The sequence below is a fragment of the Xenopus tropicalis genome, chromosome 7 (genome assembly GCF_000004195.4).
Source record: "Xenopus tropicalis strain Nigerian chromosome 7, UCB_Xtro_10.0, whole genome shotgun sequence".
In the NCBI taxonomy this organism is placed as follows: Eukaryota; Metazoa; Chordata; class Amphibia; order Anura; family Pipidae; genus Xenopus; species Xenopus tropicalis.
In genome coordinates this window covers 75,790,928-75,809,820 of record NC_030683.2, presented here as the reverse complement: position 1 = coordinate 75,809,820, position 18,893 = coordinate 75,790,928, and the positions used below count along the sequence as shown (strand labels likewise).

The 18,893-nt window shown below is 40.6% G+C and overlaps 1 protein-coding gene across 2 annotated transcripts in view; it reads left to right on the top strand.

The window, feature by feature from the left end:
• The window catches only part of nxpe4 (neurexophilin and PC-esterase domain family member 4), a 49,530-nt gene that overhangs the window by 18,838 nt on the left and 11,799 nt on the right, over window positions 1-18,893 (top strand). For both annotated transcript variants that reach the window (XM_018096018.2, XM_031906096.1), the window contains exon 3: window positions 6,699-6,805. In XM_018096018.2, coding sequence (XP_017951507.2) covers window positions 6,725-6,805 — 81 coding nt within the window. In that variant the 5' untranslated portion in view covers window positions 6,699-6,724. The remainder of the gene's footprint in view (window positions 1-6,698; window positions 6,806-18,893) is intronic.

Sequence of the window (18,893 nt, the reverse complement as noted above, 5' to 3'; positions counted from 1 at the left end):
ACTCTCCTCACATCCACCTTACTTGCTACTGAATGGGTTTCGTTTGTTACTAACTTGTAAAAGTTTTCCCTTGCTGCCTGCCTGCTCCTACAAACTTAAGTTTTAAAATGCTGGTTGTTTCCCTGCTAAGACTGTGCTGTTAACCCTTTCTGGCTGTGCTACTCTATCTGCAACTCGGTATAAGACTGTGCTGCGGACTGTGCTACTCAAAATAAGACTGTTAACTTTCCAACTGGTGTAAAAAAAATACCTCCAACCTATTTGTTGCAGTGCACATACAGACCAAACGTTTCAAGGGCTTCATGCCCTCTTCATCAGTGGAAAAAGTACACACAATTCCATAACAATGCCAAACACCCTTACATACCCATAAGCTACACCCCCATCCCCTCTGTGTAGGCATCTGATCCCATACGCTCAATCACACAGAAAAAATGTGAACTGGTTACTACGTGCGTGATTTTGGGAGAGAATATGAACCAACTTCAACGTGCGTGCGTAATATTTTTTTACACCAGCAAATCGTATTGTGTGTATTTCCTTTCTTCGTCTTTTGCTCATTGATATAGGCAGCTAGTCAGGTGCATCTGGAGGATTTGCACCAATGGATAATGGACTGAGTTCACAAAGAGGAACTGTGAGTGTATGGACTTTTTGTGTTTGTTAACTTTCCTGGCTGTGCTACTTAACCTGCAACTCAGGATAAACTGCTACAGTTATTTCCTCTGTCTGCAAACTAGTTCAAGACTGAGCTAGGTAGATCTGGCTACCTGTGCTTACTCCTGCTAAAGACTGATATTTTTGTTTTGGCACTAAGTTCACCTTCCCTGTGGTTGTTGTTCCATTGCTGTATATATATATACATACCATTTCTGCACAACCATAATTATACTTACCTTCTGAGTTCCTGCTGCACTTGTACCTGAAAGTGGACCTTCAGTATTTCATTACTCCTTAAAACCATTTTCTCTCAAACAGTTAAACTTCCCTGCAAATCCCTGTTGTCCCTCCAGTTGTTCGTATTCTTCCATTGCCTTGTTCCTTGGAAAAGAGAGACTGGTTACCCACAGAAGAAGTGTGAAACCTGTATCCCTGTTGCTGCTTGCCACAGGATTCATGATATAAGCATCAATTGTTCAGTGGCACCTAACAATTACAGAATGACGGTGCATGTTTTTGGTAGTAGTGATGTGCACCATTTCATTGAAAGGAATTTTTACATGGATGACGCCTCGAAGTCTGTCAATACTGTAGGGCAGTGCTGTCCAACATGCGGCCCGCGACCCCCCTCTGTGTGGCCCCCCACCTGTCTGGCTGCTTTGATGGCTTACTCTTGTGTAAGCTTGACATGGTATCAGTACTGATCTTAACTGGCCCCCTGCATGGTTCTCACCTCAGATTCAGGCTGTAATCCCCCTGTATTGTTTAAAAATGTAATCCCCTGTGCTGTTCACACCTTTTAATCCCTGCATTGTTTTCCCCCTGCAGTGTTCACACCTCAAGCTCAGGCTGTAATCACCCATATTGTTCGTCTGTTCACACCTCAAACCCACAAATAATCCCTGCACACTACAAAAAGAACATATACTGAGGTGGTACTGCAATTAAAAAGTTTTTTAATATATAGTTATTGTGCAGACTGTAGGAGCAGTGCCAGCATTGTGTCACTGTATGCTGCCTGTGTGTGCCATACAGCATAGGGCAGGCAGAGTATGGCACACACAGGCAGGGTAGGGCAGGCAGAGTATGGCACACACAGGCAGGGTAGGGCAGGCAGAGTATGGCATACACAGGCAGGGTAGGTCAGGCAGAGCATGGTATACACAGGCAGGGTAGGGCAGGCAGAGTATGGTACACACAGGCAGGGTAGGGCAGGCAGAGTATGGCACACACAGGCCAAGTATGGCACAAACCAGCCAAGAATGGCACACACAGTCAAAGTATGGCACACGCAGGCAGGGTAGGGAAGGCAGAGTATGGCACACACAGGCAGGGGAGGGAAGGCAGAGTATGGCACACACAGGCAGGGTAGGGAAGGCAGAGTATGGCAGGTTTTTGCATTACTACAACCATTAATATGGGTATGGTCATGTGATAACACAGGTGTGGTTTCAAGTGGGTGTGGTTTTAAAAAAGGGGAGTGGTCAAAACTGGCTTCCATTATCGGCCCTCCACCACGTAGGTCATAAAAATTCCGGCCCTCGGTACCACAGGAGTTGGACAGCACTGCTGTAGGGGAAGCAATAAATCTTCTTAAGGGCAGTGGCACATGGGGGAATTAGTCGGCCCGCGACTAATCTCCCTGCAATGCCATCCCACCAGCTTGAATGTAAATCACCGGTGGGATGGCATACGCATCACTGCAATGTCCCGAAGTCGCCCGAAGTTTCCTCTCAAGACAACTTCGGGCGACTTCGGGACATCACAGTGACGCATATGCCATCCCACCAGCAATTTACATGGCATTGCGAGTCGCCCACAAAGATTTGTCGCTGGGCTACTAATCGCCCCATGTACCACTGCCCTAAGAGAACACAGGCAATGCTGGCAGCTTCAAATCTTAGACTCCACAAAGTGGCCTCTAACAAAGTTGAAATAATAGATGCATTTTTGGTGGAAGATAGGGCAAAAGACCTTCAAAATCTAGACCTATTACTGATGAGATCCTCACCTGATCAACGAAGCATTGGGGTGATATGAAATATCATGTCAGATGTTTTTATATTCCATATACCTGAAGTTGAAAGACCCTACACTCGCAGTGGAGTGCTCTCAACTGTTAACAGCTTATTTGATTCACTGGGGTTCCTGGCACCGGTAACAATTCATAGTCGTCTTCTACTTAGAGAATTCTCCAAATATATTAGTGATTGGGACTTGCCAGAAAATATAAGGGAGCAGTGGATGGACCTGCAAAATTCATTGCAATGCCTAAGAGCTATTCAAATACCCTGCGTATACTCAAACATAACTGTTCCCAAAGCTACATGTTTGTGAAGTCTGGGTCTTCATCACAATGACAGAAGACAGGCAGATCACTTTGGGTGAAGCCAATTTTGAAGCCAGCTTGCTTAGTTTTGGAGATCATTCTTCTCCACCGATCGATATAACCACCATGCTACTGCTTTTTACACAATGGAAGAGTTCTGTCCTTTTTCTTTTTAGGTAATAGGGACGTGCTTTGGGATCCTTTGGGATCTTGCATGAATGAAGAGTTCTGAAACTGCCAGGGTACAGAATCTGCCATTAATAACCACCATATAAAGGTGGAGGAAGCAGAACCTAACTACTAACTATTAACCTTACTGTACAAGAGAGGAGAGCTCTCACATCTCTTAGTAAAGACCCGAACATCACTATCCTGCCAGCAGATAAAGGGCAATGCACTGACTATCACTGCAAAATGACCACACTACTCAGTGATAGCAATACATATGAACCTTTCAGGAGAGACCCAAGCAGCAGTTACAAGAAAAAGGTGATAGTGTATGCTGCATCATGGGGACCATTTATTTGTCTGTGAACTTTATGCAACCTTAAAATGTCCCTTCCCAAACTCTACATTTCTGTTTCATTATCTTGTGGTGGTATTTCATGTGCTATGGACTTGAGATGGTGGTAGTTGCGAGCAGCTGCTGGAGTTGGAATTTCATCTCTATCGTTAGGAATTATATTGCATTCTAAGAGTGTGGACAAATGAAGACTCTATGATGAAATCAGCTGCTCTTCTGCCATCAGTTTCAGCTACTCCAGAGCAGGTCTCCAAAGTGTATGCGGCTGGTGGGCTATTTAGGTTGAACATGTCAAGATAGTCTGACTGTGCCAGGGACTTATTACTTTGATTGTCCAGTATGGCATACATCCTTCTGCTTTCCTGGCGATTGCTAGCGGAGCAAACATTTACAAGGCATATATTTGAGTAAAATTTCCCTCTGAAGCCCTTTCCACACACCTCTGTGTATGTAGCTGTAAGTGCCTCATATGGTGCATGTTCCTTCCCCCCACCATGCTGTGTGAGAGAACGAGGGGACTTGGTAAGTCTTGGTAAGTCCATGGACCTGGATGGAGGGCTGCTAAATTCTTGTCACTACCACATTCAGAACATGTAACATTCACTTCACAGCACCTTGCAACATATTTGTTTGATGCGCAACATTTAAAACAGATATTGTGCAGTTTAAGTATTCTTTTATTTTCATTGAGGGGAATCTCCCTAAAACCCCTGCACCTTTTCAGTGAGAGGGTTTGTGATGAATTGGATACTGCCTTTCTGGGTCTTCAACAGCTCATGGAGCATGAAGAGATGGAGTAACATCTGTTTTTTGTACGGATACTAGTCTGCAGGTACTGCTCGGATTCTCAATAAGACTGAATTTTTGTTCAAATTAGTAGGGAAGGAGATGAGGTTGAAGCTGGGGTCATTGTGTACCTTGGCTTTACTTTGTATAAACTTTGTAAAGAAGGAGAAAGGTGGTAAGGGGGGCTTGTGTTCTTGCTTATAGTAGAAGCCTTTTATCATCCATTTCTCTTGAAGTACATGTGGAACGCCTCTAGCAGTGTCTGAATAGGAGAGCCCCAGAAGGTAATTATGTTGTTTTGTAGCCTAAATCTCTAAGATTTTGGTGCTCTTTTGGTAAGATTTTGGGAAAGTTTTCAAGTTTTGCAAACAGAGCACCTTCTATTGCTTCTGGTAAGCAGTTAATATCTTCCAACCTCTCCCAGATGCATTTCAGCCCAGTAGCTAAGTCCATTACAGTAGATCTATTTTTTCTCCTGCTGAAAAGCTTAAGGTCTCTGTAGCATTTAAGAATGAGAATTTCCAGTCTAAATAATTCTCTGCTTGATCATCAAATCTGGCCAGTCCTGATGATACCAGCTGGGTTCATCCCAGACACCTTGCTAGATCTGATAAATCACCATCACCTGGGTGACAGATATTTGATATTTTTGTTGTGGGTATAGCCTGCAACTGCTGCTAAGCTAGAGAAGCATGTATTTGGTGCAGGGTTATTTAAGCATTTTTCTCTAAATAAGGGTTTATCACTGTTATCATTTGCATACACAGTGGTACGTTGCTGCTCTGTTGCTGACTCTGTACAGCCAGTAGCTGAATCACAAGTCTCATCTCTGCTGCCTCTAGGTTTCAGGCTGTAACTTCAATTCCAGCTTCTTCAGCAAAAGCAGCCTCTGCTTCTCTCTTTCTCAAGCGTGGCTTCTTGACAAGCCTTTTCTATTCTTATTTCTGTCTCTCTCTGAAAATGCAGCTCTAGCTCGGGCAGCTTCCGTCTTAGTGCATGCTCTAGCTGCTGTCATACTTGAAAGAACTGAAGACCTGGACAAACAGCTTGTAACAGACCTCACATCCAGCTCTTGAACATCTATGTTTACTCTGCTGTCCTGATCCTGTAGCCCCTAATGTGTCTCTACTAGCACAGACTACTGGAATAATCTTGCTTGATGATATCCCTTTTTCATGGTACTGCCCTCACTGAATGTCCTATTTAGTTATCCAGCAAGCTGAACACCCTTGAATAATAACTTCCAGACCAAGAGGTGATGAAGAAAGTGTTTACTTATACAAATGGTGTGAAAACAGTAAATACAAATACGTACAGAAAATACTAATCAGCATTTGAAGAAATGACAGCAGTATTATGAAAGTGGCTAGCTATTATAAGAAACATCTAAGTAGCTTCTAACTCAGAAATTGCATTTCCTTCCCTAGTCAAGCTTGTAAAGATATGTAACCCTCTTTCACTGCTGCATGAGATCTAGCACACATTCACTTGCATGTGGCGCTACAGGAGTCCTGTGCCTCCACTATCTGGAAGAGCAGGTACACTGATAAATGGCATGCCTCCACCCAGGGTCAGGACAGGTTGAACTGCGGTACCCCTCCCTGGGAAACTTATCTGATCCACAGCACACACACAGGAAAGGTTGATGGTTTTATTGGCGGGCGCTATACCTTTAAATTTGCAGGGATAGATACAGTCTGCCAGCCAGGGGCAACTTTACTCACATAACATAGCTGGTACTTTCTGAACTACTGAGGGGAATCCCCACTTATGTGGCAAGTGCTTAAGAGTCTTGAGAAGAACTCCCTTTGGCTTTCTGTGCCCTGAGAAGAGCACGCTTTGCTCTTCAGAGCCCTGTACAGGACCCCCTTTCCTTCCGCACCCTAAAAGAGTGCACTTTCTGCCACTGGGGGGTTCCCAATTACTTTCTTATACAGAACACTTTGTAAGCTACCAGCACCTTGCTTGTCTCTCTGCTTCCTTGTTCCCAGCAGCCCCTCCTTCTCTCATTTCCTTCCTGTCAGCTCACACAGAGGGTGGGGGCTCCTCCTCCTTGCACAGTAACAACCCATACAGCACAGTGCCAGAGACGAAATAAATAAAACGTAACTTTTTTTACAAAATAAAATCCACATATCGACTCCATTAAAATTAAAAACCGAATAAGCTGAAACAAAATCTTTTCATAATTAAAGGGTAATCTAAGGTATTCTGTAAAAGTTGAAAAATCATCAATTGTAAAATGTGTAGCCAGCTAAAGAGTGAATCTTTCAGTTTTTAGCAAGCTTTATATTTTGTACATCCAAATGTATACAAATTATTATTAATCATGCAATTTTACCACTTAAAAATTAAAATGAGCACATATTTACAATAGAATAAATGTTTTTTTTTTCATAGACTTGACATCTATTCAAAAGCCTGCAATGAAGCAACGCCATATTCTTGTTTTCAGTTTTCTTTTAGTAGCAATGATTATATTTTTGGTGCATCACAGGTTTGTCAAGGTAAGAGAACTTTTTTTTATATTATTTTTGTTTACCTTGATTTTCTAAAGAAAAGTCCAGACTTACCATATGATATAATTATGTGTAACCCCTTTTTTGGCTGAAAACAGACAAAGACCAGTTTATATATGTATAGTTAGGCTACACTGGACTCAAACGAACAGGATGGGCTTTCGCTACATGAAAAGATCAAGGGGGAGGTAGTGTAATTACAACTCAGGCTGTGTGCAAAGTAAATAAATAAAAGGATAGCAGAAAATTCTTGCAACAATCTGAAACAAACTGGTTTTATTGTCCAACACAATGGATTCACAGGGTTACGCAGAAGTACTCACAATGCAGATCTAGAGCAATGGATTGGCAGGTTCAATTCAGAGGAAGCAACGTGCAGAGATACCACTCTGGTAGTCTGGGTAGTAACAAAGTCCTTAGGGTTTCTAGCTCTAGTGTTCCGGATCCCTTACAGCAGACGTGGTTCAGGGAGAAGACTATGCCTGATAGCCTTATCACTACTGCGGTCCCTTCACTAAGGCAGCTGAGCATCTAAAGGAGAATACTCCCAGTTAATCCCTCTTGGTTGGAGTCAGAAAGCTGCTCTTTCTTAATCAAGCTATCTCACTTTCCTATAAAGTGCTATTACTTAAAGGACAATGAAAGGTTAATATAAATTAAAAGTAAGTCTAAAGGCATTCTTTTTAAGTACTTACTGCATATGTAAATTCCCAGATCCCTGTTTGCTTCTCTGAGATATGGTGTTGGCAGCCTACAGCAGTGTGAAGACTACAGTGACATCACTGAAATCTCTCTTCACTTCCTGTAGGTGCCAGCGGCAGCCTTCCTATTCTCTGAGCATGTGTGTAACTTGATCCTGTCTCCTATTCTGAGCTACATGTGCCCACCAGAAGTGGATCTGGCAGAGGGGAGGGGGGGGGGGGAGGGAAAGAAACATGTGCAGTATGAAGCAAGGAGGGAAAGGAAGGGAGAATACCTTTTTAGAGATGGCTGCCTGTTCTAGAAAATGTGAAGTAAGTGTGACTGAGTAAATATTTGATTAGGTGAGCCAAAAGTGTGGCGTTTTTACTAAACAATAGGAGGACTATTGGGCGGTATGCTTTTTAAATTTTGACTTGCATTCTCCTTTAAGTGATATCTATCCTGCACTAGCTAATCTTCCTTCACGAGGTACCTGCTCCCCGACTTCTCCAAAGATAATAGTCCCTCTGGGGTAAAAGGACTTTACTGCGGCCTTGTTGATCCAAGGCTCAGTGGAACATCCATCTGGTTCAGATGCAGGCCAAAGAGGAAGATCCACCCCTTTGCAAATGCTATGTTAGAGTGTGACAGGGAGTGGTCTACCTATGGGCCAATAATGCACAACATGTAAATAGGAAAATGTGTTACACGGGTCTCCACCCAGAAACAGTGAAAGGAAGTGTCGGGTTTAAAGCTATAGGGATTTTTAACCCTATAGGTTCCGACATAAGAATCCCTTAAGTAATCATTAGGTCGACTATGGTTTTTTTATTTTCTCATTAAATTTTCTTGTATGTATATTTTTATGTATATAGCACTACTTATGTATGCAGCTTTATACAGCAGAAAAAAAGGAATACAACAAACAGAAGATCATTAAAATAATAGATAAATAAATACAATGTAAGATAATAGACACAAATATATATAAAGTAAAGATTCCACAGAGCTAAACGTCAAACAGACAAGACAAGAGGATGAAGGTCCTTCCTCCGTAGAGCTTACAATCTAAATGGGAGGGTAACTTACAATAAGAGGTAATTTTCAAAATGTAAATGTTAACGTGATCTTAAGTGTGTAAATAGTTTCTTTAGAAGGTCAGGGTTCATATTATATTAAATGATTCTCATGAATATTTTGAATGTATCCTCTAAGTTGCAGGTTTGGATTTGGGTTCAAAATGGGCTGTGACATTCCAAATACACAGAAGCCCAAACAGCCCCCACAGGCCCTATAAATAGTGACTGTCTATGGCATCTTACAGCAGCCCAAACAGGTGGGTGGGGAAAGAGAGAGCTGTTTCCAGACTCTACTTTAAGATGACTCTGACTGGCAGCTGTCTATGTATTTCGGGTTATGCGACCTGTACTCAGGGGACTCCTCCTTCCCTCTTGCTATATAAAGGGTATGCATATTTTAAAGGTTAACTTCCATATTAAAGCAACATTAATTTAAAAAGGACATTAGCTAAAAACCTTATATTAAAATGTTACCATAATGGAATAACCACACATAAATTCTAGAAAAGCACAACATTCATAATAAATATATAAGAATATAGGCAACTATCAGTAATAAATATAAACTATTTGATTATCCCCACTTTCAAGCACCTTATCTCCCACATAACATTAGGTACAAAGAAAATACATCCTAAATATAAAAAGCCAAGGGTCCGCTGAACAGTTTGATGCCCATTGTGCATAGGATCACCAATGTATCTGGCATTTAGAGACCCCATAAGGAAGTTAGTGCATACAAAGTGTATATGCTGCAATATAAGCTACCGGCATGTACATTATGTGCCATAAGACCCCCTAACAGTACGGAGACCCTAAAAAACTATACATTTTCCAAAAGTACACTTTCTGACAAAACAAAAATGGGTAAATACATCTTTCTACTGCAAACTACCAAACTACAAAGCTATGCTAAACAGAACAGTTTTTATGACATTTCTGAAAATCATCATTATGTACCCCCACATTTTGTAACGTATCAACATAAAACTTTTTAAATATGAATGCCAGGGGTCTACTGAACAGTTTGATTCCCTATATGCATATATTGGCCAAACTACGTGCCATACAGGGGCACCCAAATAAAAATAGTGCATATGAATTTTCACATAAGACGCTCTGGCTCATGCTATTTTTGCACCCAGTATGTGTATTATGTGCCATAAGACCCCCCATAGATTTACGGAGACCCTAGAAAACCATATATTTTCCGAAAGTACACATTCTGACAAAACAAAAATGGGTAAATACACCTTTCTACTACAAACTACCAAACTACAAAGCTATGCTAAACATAGTTATTTAAATTCTTTGGACCTGGGGTTTTCTGGATAAGGGATCTTTCCATAGTTTGTATTTGAATATCTTATCCGCGAAAAGTAATTTAAACATTAAATAAATCCAATAGGATTTTTTTGCCTCCAATATATATTCATGCATCTTTACCATCACGTACAAGGTACTGTTTTATAATTACAGTGAAAAATCATTATTTTTAACAATTTGAATTTATTATTAAAATGCACTACCTGTTGCTTTACGTTTCAGAAATCAAGCTTCGCTGGATCTCATAATCCAGAACATATAGCAAATGTGCATATACTAGAACCCCAGGGTAATAGTAAATAACGTTGTCTTATTTAACATTAGTTGCAAAAAGTAGATACACTGTGAGAACAAAGACTCTAAATTTCAGGAAAGCAAAATTTAGTTCCTTAAGAACTGAGCATAGATTGGGACCTTAGGTTTCCAGATAAAAACAGAAAGCAGAAATAGTGGCCATTTCAACTTATATTAAATCAGTACTGTTCTCATTTTTTCCCTGTAAGAGCATAAAAGAACATCCTTGCTCAGGTAAGGAAGTTAATACAAATTAATCATTTAAAACTAAAAGTCAGAGAGGACAGATGCTGCTTTTAACAATACAAACACTATAACAATCAGGATGGCAAAGATAGAAAATGAAGAACTGACTGCCACACAAAAGAAAGACCAAAACATTTTTTAAAGTTTATTAATAGTAAAAAAAAATGCAGGTTGCATGTGTGGCTTCAATAAAATAATGGAATAATTTGATTAGAAAGCATACAGATAAAGCAAATGTGCTTAATCAGTTCTTTTCTTCTGTGTATACAATAAAGAAGTCAGAGTTTCAATACTCAATAGGGGCACAGATGGTTCAGTTCAGTCTGGCCAGTGGTTGATGCAGGCTATGGTACATAAATGTCTATTACAAATTTATGTCAACTAGTCACCAGGGCCTGATGGAATACACCCGTGGGTACATAGAGAGCTTAATTTGGTTTTAGCCAGCCTTCTTTTTCTGATTTTCTCAGATTCCCTCTCATGTGGTATCTCTGGATTGAAGGAAAACTAATGTAATTCCAATTTTTTCAGAGATTTACGATCTCAACCTGGCAATTATAGGCCTGTAAGTTTGACATCTGTGGCAGGCAAGTTATTTAAAGGTTTGCAAGGTTAGCATGCTATGTAACCTGATTGAAAAGACTGTTACCTGCACACTGGGAAAAGGCTACTTGCTTGATATGTTTTTATAAAATTACGCTGGTGGGCAGTGTTTTAATGAATAAAAGATATTTTTAAATGTTTTTATAAACTACACTATTGGTACTCACCACTTGCTTTTCTGTTTGCAAACAAATTTGATTGCTTGAAGTAAGTAGGAAATAGTCCTTAAAACAAGTAGACATGGGATCTCTCTGAAGCTAATTAGAGAGGCTTTACACGGGTTTTTTTGTCATCCTCTAGATCAGCTAGCTGTTAAGCAGATTTCAGTTAGCCTTAAAAGTTAAGCTCAATGATTATGTGTCATCATTTTTCAACAATTTACTTTTACTTTGTGAAAGGTTTGGCTTCAATGATATGCCAGCCTTGTTTTCAGGAAGGTTTTGAAAAAAACTTGACATTAACTTGCTGGATAAAAACTAAAAGAGGTGTAACCCCTTTTTGGCTATATTAGACCAAATGTCCAGCTAGTAATAGAGCATGGGGTACATTGGACTCCTCTTCCACAGGATGGGCCTTTGCTAAGGGGAAGTTACTTAATGGAGGGGTTTGTGTAACTACACCTACCACTGCCAAGTGTAAGTGCAAGGTTTAAATAAATAAATAAATAGATGGACGTCACAAGCTCCTGCAACAAAATGATAACTGTTTATTTGTCCCAGACAAATGATGTAAATGCAGGGTTAACAATACTCACACTCTGTGGAGGTATAGCAACTTCTCAGTAGTACAAATGATGGTATTGTACAAACCGGATTCCAAAAAAGTTGGGACACTAAACAAATTGTGAATAAAAACTGAATGCAATGATGGGGAGGTGCCAACTTCTAATATTTTATTCAGAATAGAACATAAATCATGGAACAAAAGTTTAAACTGAGAAAATGTACCATTTTAAGGGAAAAATATGTTGATTCAGAATTTCATGGTGTCAACAAATCCCAAAAAAGTTGGGACAAGGCCATTTTCACCACTGTGTGGCATCTCCCCTTCTTCTTACAACACTCAACAGACGTCTAGGGACCGAGGAGACCAGTTTCTCAAGTTTAGGAATAGGAATGCTCTCCCAATCTTGTCTAATACAGGCCTCTAACTGTTCAATCGTCTTGGGCCTTCTTTGTCGCACCTTCCTCTTTATGATGCGCCAAATGTTCTCTATAGGTGAAAGATCTGGACTGCAGACTGGCCATTTCAGTACCCGGATCCTTCTCCTACGCAGCCATGATGTTGTGATTGATGCAGAATGTGGTCTGGCATTATCTTGTTGAAAAATGCAGGGTCTTCCCTGAAAGAGATGACATCTGGATGGGAGCATATGTTGTTCTAGAACCTGAATATATTTTTCTGCATTGATGCTGCCTTTCCAGACATGAAAGCTGCCCATGCCACACGCACTCATGCAACCCCATACCATCAGAGATGCAGGCTTCTGAACTGAGCGTTGATAACAACTTGGGTTGTCCTTGTCCTCTTTGGTCCGGATGACATGGCGTCCCAGATTTCCAAAAAGAACTTCGAATCATGACTCGTCTGACCACAGAACAGTCTTCCATTTTGCCACACTCCATTTTAAATGATCCCTGGCCAAGTGAAAACGCCTGAGCTTGTGGATCTTGCTTAGAAATGGCTTCTTCTTTGCACTGTAGAGTTTCAGCTGGCAACGGTGGATGGCACGGTGGATTGTGTTCACTGACAATGGTTTCTGGAAGTATTCCTGAGCCCATTCTGTGATTTCCTTTACAGTAGTATTCCTGTTTGTGGTGCAGTGTCGTTTAAGGGCCCAGAGATCACGGGCATCCAGTATGGTTTTACGGCCTTGACCCTTACGCACAGAGATTGTTCCAGATTCTCTGAATCTTCGGATGATGGTATACACAGTTGATGATGATAGATGCAAAATCTTTGCAAGTTTTCGCTGGGTAACACCTTTCTGATATTGCTCCACTATCTTTCTGCGCAACATTGTGGGAATTGGTGATCCTCTACCAATCTTGGCTTCTGAGAGGCACTGCAACTCTGAGAAGCACTTTTTATACCCAATCATGTTGCCAATTGACCTAATTAGTGTTATTTGGTCTTCTAGCTCTTCATTATGCTCAAATTTACTTTTTCCAGCCTCTTATTGCTACTTGTCCCAACTTTTTTGGGATTTGTTGACACCATGAAATTCTGAATCAACATATTTTTCCCTTAAAATGGTACGTTTTCTCAGTTTAAACTTTTGTTCCGTGATTTATGTTCTATTCTGAATAAAATATTAGAAGTTGGCACCTCCACATCATTGCGTTCAGTTTTTATTCACAATTTGTTTAGTGTCCCAACTTTTTTGGAATCCGGTTTGTAGATCAAGCATAAGAGTATGGTGTCTACCATTTTATCCCTCTCAACAGAGTATGGGCAGGGTAAAGACAGCCAAACAGCAAGTAGGAAGATCCCTAGATCTGTTCATTGAACCCACATTAATCAGAGAGTTACACTGCCCAATTCACCAGCCTTTCTAATTAAGACCATCTATAAACTTTACACTTTGTAAAGCAGGCAAATTATCTTTTCCTCTTGTGAATCTAAACTCCCTATAATACGGGACATTAGATTCCTGGTCCTTTCTGCAACTGACTGGCATTGCTCACTACAGCAATTATTTTTTAAACATTGAACATGGAAAAAACAATTGGACCATTATTAACTAGCTTAGTTTTTTACTACTTATACTGCACTGTTTCTATATTAGAGAAATAGAAAATCACATAAAAAATGATTTTTCTAAGAAGAATACTATGGCATAAGGTTTTAACATGCATGGTTTTCCAGGGCTTTCTGGATAACAGGTTTCTGATCGCCCTTGGCACTTTTATGTAACACACTTTATCTAATTGTATCTGTTTCCCAAGGAAGCTGTTATTAAAACAAAGGTTGCCTATTTTAAAGAATACATTTTTCTAAGAATCCAAGATTTTTCACTTTGCTTGAGTATTGATACTTTTATTGTTTATAATTTAAAAATGTAGGATTGTCATATGATGTAATTGCCATTGAAATAAATATTTGTCTCTATCTTAAATAACTCCACAAATTGTTCTGACTACACATAGGGGACTACACATAGGAGCACATTTACTAGTCTTTTTCAAACCTTGCATGACTTTTTCATACATTGCGCGACTTTTTAGGGACTATTTCGTATTTTTTGCAAAACATACGAACATTTCAGAATTCATTAATGCTTTGGTTACGTTTTTTTCGGGACTTCGGTACAGTCGTATGTAAGGCTTCAAAAGGCCGAAATGTTTGTGTTGAACAGGAAAATAGTCAAAACAAGTGAATAACCATTGTCAGCCTGTCCTTTTACTACGCGCCTTTCAAGGGGAAATTAAACCAAATAGGGATTTTGCTATAATACATGCCTTTCAAGGGGAAATTAAACCAAATAAGGATTTTCAAGGGGAAGTTGAGTAGTTTGTGTGTGATTTGTGTTTAGGGATAAAAATAGTAATTTACAGGCTTTTCAGATAGAGAAACAGGAAAGAGTTAAAGACTGCACAGCTTGCTCATTAAAGACTGCCAAATGTATAAAACCCCTCCCCGTAACTCACTTCAGTTTGTAACAACACAGAACATGATAAATTGTTTCCTATACTGCTTGCAGTAATTAGAATTTGCCAGGAAAGGGCAGGGGGGAGCGCCAACAGGAGCCCCCTGTTCCTTTGCCGCTTGCTAGGATCAGGCAGCCTCGTCGATTCTGAAGGGCTGTCCCTTCCCTTAACGAGCTGTCTGATGACCAGGTGGTGCAGATGGTACCGCCTGAGCCGTGCCGCCATTCTGCAGGTTTTTAATATTGTTAGGCAGGACCTGGATCCTGTGACGGCACAGTCTTAGGCCCTGCCCGAGAAATGCGAACTGCTTGCGTTTCCAACAGGTCTCTGCATGCCTTGTCGGTATGAGCCAGCCCACCTTCAGCAGGATACTGAGGCAAGTGCTCAGGGCACCTCTACTGCACTTGCAAAGGCTAATTTCCTTTCCCTCAACAGAGGCAGAGTGGACAAGGGTAAAGCAGGACTTTTTCCTCATTGGCCATTTTCCAAATTGCCTGGGAGCCATTAATTGCACTAATATTCCGCTCACACCACCTCGGCTACACCAGGAGTGCTACCTTAACAGAAAGCGCTCCCTTTCCATCAATGTCCAGGTGGTGTGCAATTCCCACCTGCGGATCATGAGTGTGATATCTGGTTTTCCTGGAAGTGTCCACTGTGACCACTTCACCACTTCACTCAAGGAGAAATGCTGCAGGGCTGGCTGGTGGGTAAGTACTTTTTAACCATTTTTCTCAACTTCCACAACTCCTATTAACGGGACCGTCTTGAAGGCACTGTATGTGACTGCTAGTGACAATTAATTGGTCATGGTGATACACACCCATTAGTCATATGTGCATACAACTGGCCGAATATTATTTGCATTAGATTTTCACTATTTAATCATGTCAGTTGTTATCAATCAATGGCCCCTGACTGGAGCAATATCTTTACCTTTACACCTTCTTGCCTTTCAGAACTAAAATTGATCTAGAAAATGATGATGATCAAGCAAAATAAAGTAAACAAAAACCATTTTGAATTTATCTTTTTAATGACAAAATCATAATGAATATTAAATCAATACTTTAAACATCCAGCAAAGTGTATAGATGTTATTTAAAACAAAACAAACATTTAAACATTTCCACAAGAAATATAAATAGTTACTGTAGGCCTAGGGGGCATTAGAAACACGGTTTCAACATGCTTTTTAGGTTATAACAGCCATGCTTAACTCCTAAAGGACCAAGGCTAAGAAAAGGGTAACGTGCAAAGCACTTATTGCATGACACTTGTTGAGCCCCTACAGCCAGGCAATAGAAACATTATGTTGACAAAAATACAAGACATGATAAACAAGATTTAACATTTATCACATTTGTAAACATATCTGGTTTGCTTTTGAAAAGCAGTCACAGATACATGCGGTAAGTGCTGGTCTCTTGTCTTAGGCCCTTGCATAGTAGTACAACATTCAATTACCCTTGTAGGCATTAGTGACTTGCATTTTGGAAAGCAAATGGAAAGGAGGACTTTGTAAAGCTGCCCACTGGGAACAATATACCAGGAGGAGGAGGAATTTACCCAGCTGGCTGAATGCCTAGTGCTGGTCTCTTGACTTAGGCTTTTAACAGACACACAGCATTAGTGCATAGTAGACCATTCAATTACCCTTGTAAGCATTAGTGACTTGCATTTTGGAAAGCAAAGGGAAAGGAGGACTTAAAGCTGCCCACTGGGAACAATATACCAGGAGGAGACAGCATATAAACCATACTTTCAATGACCTGCATAGTAATGACATACAGAACCTGAAAAGTATATAGTTGTTTCCTCTGCACATTAGACTGCACAGCAGAGAATAAGGAGTTTAAAGAGATACCCCTTTTTAGTCAGTCATACAGCGTGGGAGAAGGAGGCATATTTCTTTGGTATGTCAGTACAACACAAATGTGCTTTTTTTAAGGATGTTAGAATTGCATCATTAGTGTGTGTTTAAGTAGGCCAATTCACAGGCATGGCCAAATTTGTATTTGGGGTAATGCCCAATATTCATGTTAGAGCAAATGCACTTTGATGTTATAAGTGCTTCCCAGATGGTATTGGGGAGGGCACTACGAGGTATTATTGTGGTGCCCCTCATTGAGAAAAATTCAGCTTTGGTAGAGGAAGATTGTGAACCGTGGGACTAGTGTGAGTCCTAAAGAGATGCATGAAAAGGTTCATGGCCAGAGAGCAATTTGGTGTAGAGGTCTGGCTACAAAAGGCTGCAAGGCGAAAGTAGGGACACAGATCGGAGACCTACTTGTGTTTTTTACCAAGCCCACAGGCAGGGTCAGACCCTCTTCTGCGGCCTCTGCCATGCCATCTTGCCCTGGGCTCAGGACTTGGGGGTGGTGGTTGAGGTGCAAAAGAGGGCCCAGGCAGTGACCCTTCAGCAGACCCGGCAGAGGCAGGCACATGCCCCAGAACTGCCATTCCAGAAATGCTCATCACTTGCTAGCCGCTCCTCGTGCTGTTGTCTAGCTAGAGCCATTTGTTCTCTAGCTAGAGCTGCCTGCTCTTGGTGGTGGGTCTGTAGCTTAACCCTCAACGCAGCCACTTCTTGACTCAAGGTGAAATGTTGGCTAAGCATGCGAGGCAACAGCCGCCTTTGAGAAAGAAAGTGAACTTAATACAGAAAAAAACACCCACGTTCTGTTCATTCCAAACAGATTTTAAAAAAAGTTTATTTATCCATAACTCACCCTTTAAGAAATATGCTCAGAAAATTACCATAGGAATGAATAGAACGTTTTAGGTATGTAAGTTGTAAGTTGTAGCCTCACATTTTGAAACATCTGCCCATTAAAGGGGTCCAATTATGTCAATTCATGATTAAAAAGTCACCTTTTTTTCACCTATTGTTGAAATATATGTGAATTCAAACCAACTGCTACTGCAATAACCTCAATAATTGAAAAGCATTATCCTACATGTACTCCAAAAACTTCTTTTCAAACTGCATTCAGGATTGAGAAGAGTGGGCGTGCCTTACTATCTACTATAGTTACATAGTTACATAGTTACATAGGGTTGAAAAAAGACCAGTGTCCATCAAGTTCAACCCATCCAAGTAAAACCAGCACACCTAACCCACACCTACCAATCTATACACTCACATACATAAACTATAAATACAACCACTAGTACTAACTGTAGATTTTAGTATCACAATAGCCTTGGATATTCTGATTGATCAAGAACTCATCCAGGCCCCTCTTAAAGGCATTAACAGAATCTGCCATTACCACATCTCTAGGAAGGGCATACTATGTCAACAACACCCACAGCCCCCCCCATGCTGAGTTAGAGACGTCAGACTGGCATGTCTGGAAAAGGACTTTTACAAATATAAATAAGTGCAATTTTCAGTGTATGCTCCTCACTTCAGATACCTCGATGTCTGGAAAAGGGGTGGCTCAAATTTAAGTTAACTTTTAGCATGTTACAGAATGGCCAATTAAAAACAATATTTCAATTGGTCTCATTTATTTGTTAGACTTTAATTATTTCCTTCTTTCACAAACTCTTTGCAGTTTTTAAATGGGGGTCACTGACCCCACCAGTAAAAATTACCAAAATGTTGTATTTTTAAAAGATAATAATTTTCACAGTGCTGATTTTCTCTACATACTATAAACAGAAACATAAGAGGTTATTTCTGAGGACAGTTCCCTTTAAAAGGCACCTGTCACCCTAAAATACCCCCCCCCCCACCAGAGGTGCAGGTTAATAGAGCCACACTCAAAAGAAAGCACTAGGCCAGCTGCACAATCTGCCTTCACAAGCTTGAGTGTAATGAATGAGATTTGCGGCACAACTGGCTCATTATTATGCGCGTGTGTGTGCCACAAGTGGCTGCTCATTATGTGCATGTGTGCAAGTTGTTAGAGGCTGACTCACATTCACCGCTCTTACGTCAGGTGCATAGTAAAAGAGGAGTTACCTTACTATGCACATGTGCGGCCAGCAACATGGCCGCCCACACCGGGAGGGTAGCTCAGTGTTGGCGGGGTCAAAATATTTTTGGGGGGTCAAAATATTTTTTGGACACAACCACTGTTACTTTCATTTATTATGTTATAGAATGGCTAATTCTAAGCAACTTTACAATTGGTTGTCATTATTTATTTGTTGTAGTTTTTGAATAATAAAAAACCAATTGAAAAT